Source organism: Diorhabda sublineata, chromosome 5 (genome assembly GCF_026230105.1).
Source record: "Diorhabda sublineata isolate icDioSubl1.1 chromosome 5, icDioSubl1.1, whole genome shotgun sequence".
In the NCBI taxonomy this organism is placed as follows: domain Eukaryota; kingdom Metazoa; phylum Arthropoda; class Insecta; order Coleoptera; family Chrysomelidae; genus Diorhabda; species Diorhabda sublineata.
This window is the reverse complement of record NC_079478.1, coordinates 28,350,695-28,359,521: the sequence shown is the minus strand read 5'-3', so window position 1 is coordinate 28,359,521 and position 8,827 is coordinate 28,350,695. Positions and strand designations below refer to the sequence as shown.

General features: G+C 30.8%; 1 protein-coding gene across 1 annotated transcript; it reads right to left on the bottom strand.

The window, feature by feature from the left end:
* Positions 1 to 3,438: 3,438 nt before the first annotated feature.
* Positions 3,439 to 6,627, bottom strand: LOC130443764 (DNA-directed RNA polymerase III subunit RPC7-like). Its single transcript, XM_056778565.1, has 4 exons — positions 6,553 to 6,627; positions 6,133 to 6,382; positions 4,426 to 4,679; positions 3,439 to 3,706 (listed from the first exon to the last, which is right to left on the bottom strand). Exons 2-4 carry the CDS (start codon positions 6,298 to 6,300, stop codon positions 3,487 to 3,489), a joined length of 642 nt encoding a protein of 213 aa, XP_056634543.1. The 5' UTR covers positions 6,301 to 6,382; positions 6,553 to 6,627; the 3' UTR covers positions 3,439 to 3,486.
* Positions 6,628 to 8,827: the final 2,200 nt, after the last annotated feature.

Below are 8,827 nucleotides of genomic sequence, written 5' to 3'. Positions count from 1 at the left end.
TTCAATTATATTAATATAATTTAAATTTGATTCAATTACATCAATTTAAATATATAAAGGATTGGTTGTGTCTAAATAATAAAACATTAATATCAATACGATTGAACTTTTCTAATTTATAAAATGAATTAACTAAATTCTAAATAAATCAATGGTTCACGTCCCTAATTTGACAATTTTATTTATACAAAATCGATTTTGAGAAGAATTAATTATTAATTTCCACCTCTTTAAAGATCTTTATTGATTATTTTGATAAAATCTATCCATAATAGAATGAATCAAAATTAGATGATCTGATAACTATGATATTGATTTTTATTATCATGTACTTACCAATCCTCTTTGGTGCACATGAGGTTTTTTATTTGACACTGTAGAAACATTTACATCTGGTAACCAGACTAAACAGAATCACCACCATATGAGTAATTTTTTATTTTATACAATTTCAGCTCAGTCAACTTTCAAGCAAAACTGCGATATTATAGAACTGTAAAATCTCATAGTTTGAAGAATTTCACTAGATTTTATTATTTGAAGTCTGATTTTGGCAATAGTACAAATTAAAAGGTATAGTCGAGAAAGAATCTCATTTTCTTTAGTGTTTAAAATATCTATTATATATAAGTAGAAATTTAGATTTTCAGTATAAACTAAATGAGACATACTTTTCTAATTCCTTTGACCATTCCTCTGATATTTGAATTTACCTACCTCTACAATTATATTTCTTCCAATATCAATTGCAGATTATAATAATCTTTGCAGATATTTTTGTTTCATCTAACATAGACGTTGATATTATTCATTTTATAAATACTTTTAAAAAAATGTATATCTTATGCGAGAAAGTATTCGTTAAAAAGCTTTCGGATCATTATAAATTGAACGGTTATATACGTCATTATTTATATAGATGCACTTAATTGTAGTCCTATTTGGAACTTAGTAAAAAATCATTATTATACATCGTTAACTTGCAATAACTGAAAATTAAATTATAAAACGTAATTAGACGAGTAAAATGAACCTGCCTGTATAATTGTATTCTGGATAATTACTTCTAAAGTCGTTACCCTGTTCTCCTTATATAAACTACAAATTGTCCTACATATAGAATCTTGAGTAGCTTTGTCAACTGATTTCAGTTTTTCGGTATCAGATTGCTGAATATTTTCCTTTTTTCAACATTCGAATATATTAAAATAACTTGCTGTGTTTGTATATCTAAATCTTTATTATTAAATTCATACCTGTCTTTATTCTCAATACACTGTGCAATTTAATTGTCGTCATTCGCCCATGGTCTAAAGAACGCCATATTTTTATTTATTTAAAGAAATTTATGTATTAAATTGATCGCGCCACTGCTTATCGTAGACTTCCGACAGGTTCGACCAACAGAAATGCATTTATGTTTACGATTCGATGTTTTCATTGGTAAACAGTGGAGGTGTTGAGTCCACGCGGACTGAGGGTTTGTTAGACATTTACCGAATTTTATACGGGAAGTAAACATATTTTTTCATTTTTTAATTTGGTATGAGTGCCGTGCGTATTTATGAAATATTGATTGTTCCTCGCATAACTGTCTTCTGCAATTGATGTTGGAAGAACTAAACTTAACTATTTAATCAGTAGTTACTTTCATCATTTACCTTGATTTTGATAAGCAATTCGTTAAAAAAAGACTTAAAAATATATTTCACTGACTAATTAATTTCTGCTATACAGATATGATTGTTCCAAGATATTTCATATGTTGTTCAACAACCATCGAATATTTACCTGTAAAAATCCTCTCTAAGTAAGTAGTTGGTAATCCCAATCAACTGATATTCAATGTGACCGTAGAAAATTCTTTAACATATGGAGGTCTAAATACCGAGAGATTGATACAAGATGTACAACAGTGGAGTCATACGCTTAGGAATGCGGTGAATTTGTGGGACATAACAAAATATGGAAAAAAAAACTATATCTATAATGATGAGAGCTGATGTGATATGCATACTAAAAAAAATTTAGAATGTTTAAATATTTCCGACAAATAGAACGCAATGCATTAAAATAACTCGTACTGGACTTAAAGACGTTTGGATTCCAAATGCGCCATTGTCAGAAAAAACCATGAAGATTCAAGTTTGGACTAACTATCGAAATTATTTGCTTTTGAACTGGATAATACACGTTGTCACAGTATAGAGAGTACTAAATATGCCAAATAATAAAAAAGACATTGTCTTTACGTTTATTTTGACAAAAACTACAGCAAAATTTATCTTTTAGAGCAGTATCGAACACCGAATTATCCTCCCATAAAAGCTGGCAAATTGGTTAATAGCCCAGTCAGTGGAGGCAATTTTTCACAAAAAAATATATTATATGTAAGAAGGTTGATATTACAAAGTATACTAATTGATTTGAGAGAAACTTCAGAGGTCCATCGATTTCTCCATTATTTCAGTCTGTGATGAAGGTAGAAAAAGTACCACGTTGTAGGGTAAGTTTTCCTCGATAAAAAAGGTCTATTACACTTTTTTTATAAAGTCTATGGTTTTCTCGGAATGATTAAAACCAAACACATTCTTCTTTTTCTGATCTTGTAGCTTACTGAAGGGTATGCCGAATTTCTTGACTGTTGATCTTTTGTATCTTTTTGTACGTCCTCTTTTGTTCATTTTCCTTTCATTGTGGTTCTTTCCCGTAACGCGGCATCTACCAATTTAGAAATAAGTGGATAAGGATACATTATTTTACAAACTAATAATAACACGTCTTATAATTCCATACGGGGTAATACCGGCCCCTTACCGGTATTTCCCATGATTCCCATAACCCCAAAATACGAAAACAGTTTCTTTTGTTTGCCTAAGGACAAAATCTAACAATCATATATAGGGGTGTATAATGAAAAAATATCAGATTATACAAAAATTATTTAGTTGAAAACTCTTAATCAATTACATTTTACCCATTTGCCATTGCTACTAAAATATTTAGAAAAGGGTCGTATTTTTGCTTGATGGTTGAAGTGTTTAGAATTCGTCTGGCAACCGAGTTCAGTAAATTGAATATTTGTGCCTTCCTAATAATGAAGTCCTGAAAAAGTAACTATATTTTTATATATTATGAATTTTGTGAATGTAATTTATTCAATGTGTATGTACTATATCATATATTTAGAAATATTTTATTGAAAATATACCCTATTGACATGTGATACGTTTTTTAATCAATTACCTCCATTTTATAACCCGATACTTTGGTTGCATCAAAAATAAATTTGTTATGATATCAGTTTAATCTGCCATGGAACCAACTCATTGAAAAAAATATGATGAGCAAGTGTATTGCTAAAACTAATTCCTATATTTGAATTATTTGAATAAAATTCATCTCTATTCATAATTATTTTAATAAAATTCATCTCTATTCATAATTATTTTAATAAAAATAAATATCTAAAATACAACCAAAATATTAATAAATGGGCCCATCTTCTAAATTATCATCTTCATCCTCATATCCTTCTCCATTATCAAAATAGTTATTAGCATAGTCAGTACCGTCATCCATTTCCTCATCTTCATCTTCCTCCATTCCTTCAATATCGTCTTTATCTTCTTCATCCTCCTCAACTGTTTCAGTTTTTATAGGTATCGCTTCAGTTTTTGTCTCTAGCTTTTCCAAGACATTCAATCTGAAAATACATTAAACGTGAAAGTATTTTCACTATTAAATCTCACACTAGGCCAAAATATTTGTATAATTAACAACCAACCCACATAAAAAAACGTACAAAAAAATACCCCGAACAAGAGAGCATCAGAATCTAATCCGCACCACTGTAAAATTCCACAACCAAATAACAATTAAAACAAGATGTTAACAACTAGCATATGAAAGAAAGTTTTGTGTGATTATATACAATTCAGTAGGTGTGCTTAATAAGAATCCAGTGATTACTATCTCTTACAGCTGTAATTAATAACTAGATTAATTAGTTTTATCTATTGGGAATACATTAATACTCGTTAAAACCTATTAATTAGGCCTTATGGATAATGTCGCTTAAGTCTACCTTGTGCTGCTGGTTGTACCATAAGCTTAGAAGTCAGTCTATTTGGATGATAACTTAATCTATTTTTATAGTTCACAGATAAATTTTCAACGCGCTTGTATTAGCTTCACCTGTATGTAGGTTTGTTGTTTGTAAATTTAGAAAAACGTCAAAATTTTAAATATAAACTTTTTTCACTTAATTAAATAACTTATCTATTTGAGAAGACTTTAAAATCATTCAAATATCAACTACCAATTTTTTGCAATGAAATTAATATCTTCCTAAATTATCAAATTGATGCTTTCATCATAGAAAAATAATATGGGTTAGAACAATTTGACAAAACAAGAGCTAACCTTTGTTCTATGTTAACTTCTTTGGCTTTATCTTGTTTTGCTAATCTTTTTCCTAATATTTTTGGCCGCAATTCTGAAGGAAACAATCTCCAATCATATTTTTCTTTGGTATTAGGCATTTGAGCTACCAATTTGTCAATTGCTTGTTCTGTTTGAGTTTTACTCTCAATCATTTTTACATAAGAACCGGATAGTTGCATATGATCTATAAAATCTTGCCTCAATATCAAAAGATAATCCATTTCTAGGGATTGCTAAAACATACATATGTTAAAGAGTATTAAAAAATTACCAGCTTTATCTCAGAACTACGAGAACGGTCCCGTAAGTACCTGGCCCAACATTGAAAACATAAAAATTTAAAAAAAAATATAACAAATTTTTCAAGGTGATCTCCTTTTAGCTCCATACATGTTTCCCGGCAATGTTCAATAAATTCAATACCCTTTTTATAATAAGAACCGTCAAGCTCCTCAAAATAGTCAATAGCTGCTGAAATCATCTTCATTGTTGGAAAATATTTGACCACTGAACCATTTTTCAAGGGACAAAATTTGGCGAATAGGTTGCAAGAGACAGAAATTCAAACTTCAATTCATCAATTTTGGCAAATTGCAATAACAGATATGTGAGCTGGTGCATTGTCTTGATGAAACAACACTTTCTTCTCAGCCAAATGTGGCCATTTTAATTTCTTCGCTCAAATGTTGAAAAAGTTGTTCCTATAATACTCGCCGTTAATAGTTTTTCTTTTTTCAAGATAGTCAATGAGAATTATCCCACTCACAACTCAAAAAACTGACGCCAAGACCTGCAGATGGAACTGTCTTTGCCTTCTTTGGAACAGGTTTTCCCTTTTCAGACCATTGCTTTAATTGTTGTTTTGTTTAGGGTGTGCAGTGATGGATTCACATTTCATCCATGCTTATGAAACTGTGCAAAGATTCGGCTTCATTTCTTTGAAACTTTGCCAAATACTCGATGGAAGCATCATCACGACGCTGTTTTTATTCCATTGTGAGCAAACATATCACCCATCTTCCGCTCATGTCCAAATTTTCAGTTAATATGCAATGCACCTCACTTTTTGAAATGCTTTCTATGTCTGCTACTTCAATCTTCATAATATATTCAGGTTTGTAAATGTTTTCGCATCCACATGGACCTTAACTTCAGCTTTTTTACGTCTTTTCTACCCATAATAAATATAGTCCAATTATTTTTTTGTAGATACTGCATACAAAATTAATTATAAATTAAGTAGTATGGCACTGTCAAACAAACAATCAGAGTCCATAAAGCCACAGAAAAACGTCAGTACCTGGCGAGATTTTAAAATAAATCTATTTGTTTACGTTCATGTATTACTTTGTCAACACATTGTTCCATATGTTAAAAATAAATACAAATAGTTAATTTTAGCTAATTTTTTAAATTTTTTAAAAGAAATATTATAGTTTAAACCTACAATTATAGCATAAAATTTCTCAAGAAAATTATTATAAAAATACAGTGCCTCTAATAATTTGGCCAGGGACTATATGAAACAACCTCTTGTTGTTATTAGATTATGAAACTTACACCAACAGAGGTTTCAGCTCAATTATAAGTAGAAGTTAGTGAAGTTAAAATATCTTAAACTCTTCAACATTTTAAACTACTAATATGGACTTTTTTCATTAGATTATCGACAAAATAATTACTTACAGTAAGAGGCACTGGTCTTCTTTCTAAAATTGGATATAATGGAGGTGGCTGTAAAACAGGTCCAGGAATAAGATCTTTAGATCCAACTCCCAGAGATGTTAACTGTTCCCTATTAAAAGTTTTTGATACTCCTCCTCTGCCTCGACCTCCTCTACCTCTTCCACTCATATTTATATTATTTAGCAATTTCTAATTCTTTTTTGTCTTCTGATAAAGTTTTTACTTCTTCGAGTTCTTTTTTGAATGTTTCCTAGAAATTAATTAGTAGGTAATAATAATTTGTTATTAATGATTATTTCTGAAAAAAGAAGAGTGCAATCATTACATTTTGGAAAGTATGATGATTAATACACTTTCTGCTACTAGGGCAGTTTTAGTTTATATTAGAAAGGGTAATAATGAAAACAGTTTAACACTTACTAAATCGTAAATAACTTTGATAATCAAGGAACAACTAGGACATGTAGCTTCTTCTTCACCAGCAAGCAATTCTTCCTAAAACACATGAACTAAATAATTTTACATTATTCAGACGAAGCTAACCTAACTTTTCAACTTACTTTAGTTATTTCAAATCTATCCCCGCAAGGACATGGATAATGATAAACTCCTTCCTCTTCGTCGAATTCGAAGTCCTCTATTTCTACTTCATCATGATAGACACTCATAACGAATATCTATTTATTAAAATAAGTAAATCGTTGGGTGCAGCAAAATATCATATATTGTAACACGTGGTTTTAAATGGATTAACAATGGATTTTGAATACCCGCACATCTTACGTCAAGTCAGATATAAAACGTAAGGTGGTTTCTTCTCTTATATTCATATTTCAGCAGTAGATGGCAGCAGTCGTACTATTTTTGAAATGTTGCAAGTAGTGCAATAGCAAAATTATATAAATTAGTTATACCCAATCAATTTTCGAAAATAAATATTTATTCAAGTGAGAAATATATAATAGTACAAAAACGAATCAAAATTTACCGATTTCCTGTTATGGTTAACGAAAAATAAAATAAGAACCAAATTTTCCAAATAAGTCCTCTTGAATCTCACTTCCCCTCAAGAGTTCGCAGTGTGTTATCTAAGAGTACGCAGTCAACCCCTTTTCGGACACAAATCGCAAAAATAATGATACAGGTTTACAGGTTTTGCACTGTATCAGGTCTGTTTCTGTGGGCTCATAGTACACTTCATTTTACGAGCATGTTCCACTAATTTCTCTTGATGGAGTACCATTTGCATTTTTTTAGAAGTTTCGGATGCATCTGCTTTTCCTTTTTGGTTTTTTGTTCAAGTTGTTCAAGTCTCTTTTAACAGTTTGTCTATTTTTCTCCTCCAAATTCTGATTAAGTTCTGCCTTGTATGGTGTGCTTGTTAAAACTTCTGACTTCTTGCTCGTAGCCTTTCTTTGACTGCTTTTTTTTAGTTGCTTTTGGCAATGGACACAAACGATAAAGAACTCCGCTATATTGATCTAAAATAAAATAATCACCGAAACCAATAATAACTAACTTGAAAATTTTCAACCTTCTACTTCAGATGAAATGTAGTGCTGATTTCCAGTTATAGTTAATTTAGATTGTGATTTTTCTGTTTTGAGTTTGTTTGTCACGTCTCTGAATATTTTGGTAGAATCATTTGTTCCCGTGGGAATGTAATACGGACTTAACTCATTATCATTACTATGAGTTCACTGCCCACTTGGCCCAGGTTGTGGTGATTCGTTTCTTTTTTCTGGAGTGGATATGTTAGTTTCACTTGCCGTCAGCGAATGGCCTGAAAGGAAAAAATATGTGCAATACCTAGAAAATAGTGGCTTATTAACTAACTTGTATTTTGTATTAAGGCTATTGGTTTTTTAGAGACAACGTTTGCGGATGTTAAAACTGTCGGGACGTTTGGTGCATTTTTAAAGTTCTTTTTCCACTTCCTCATCTTCTATCATTATTTCAATATCTTGTACATTTTGTAAGAATCTATCGGTTATGAGGAGCAAAATTAATGTCGTTGAAGATATGCTGAGAAACAGTGATTACTATTTTTGATTGAAGCCATCCTCGTATACGCTTTTCCAAAAAGTGAAGCCACTTGATATATAGTAATGTCTTTTCCTGGATTCATAGTAATCCATCTCTCACTTTCCTGGTGTATCCCGATTTTAGAGGACCGAAAAATCCGACATCGAGAAGATGGATACCATTTTCCTTGCAAAAAGATATGGTTTCGAGACTTATATGTAGAGAATGGTTGTCCAGAACTAAAAGCACTGGATTTTCGATATTCGACCGTACATTGTATTGAACGTGCTCCAACCATCTAACGATTAGTTCAGAATTTATAAATCCACTTTCAGGCAGCATCATGATTGTATCTTCCAGTGCTCCATAAAGTAATTTTTTTTCTCCCTCTTTCTAGGGTAAATTAACGCATGAGGTATATAATATCTTCTGCTACAATCAATTGTCTTCTTTCGCTTGATAGCACTTTCCCCACAACTTTTTTCCCTTTAACACTCATAATTTTTGGAGTTTTATTAGGAACTGTGAGCCTCCTAGTTTTATCCATAAAAATGTTTTTCCGTAAACGAGCACTTTTCTATAAGTTGTTGAAAATTCTCAAAAAATCTTGATACTTGAACTTGATTAAATACAATGGTACGCGATAAACTTTATTTTTCACGTTGTCTGA

Excerpts from the sequence above, each read along its gene's own strand:
- LOC130443764 (XM_056778565.1), bottom strand. The coding sequence starts at position 6,300 with ATGAGTGGAAGAGGTAGAGGAGGTCGAGGCAGAGGAGGAGTATCAAAA. Across the intron at positions 4,680-6,132 it reads GAAGACCAGTGCCTCTTACT|CAATCCCTAGAAATGGATTA; the intron begins GTAAGTAATTAT and ends TGTATGTTTTAG. Across the intron at positions 3,707-4,425 it reads GAAGTTAACATAGAACAAAG|ATTGAATGTCTTGGAAAAGC; the intron begins GTTAGCTCTTGT and ends ATGTATTTTCAG.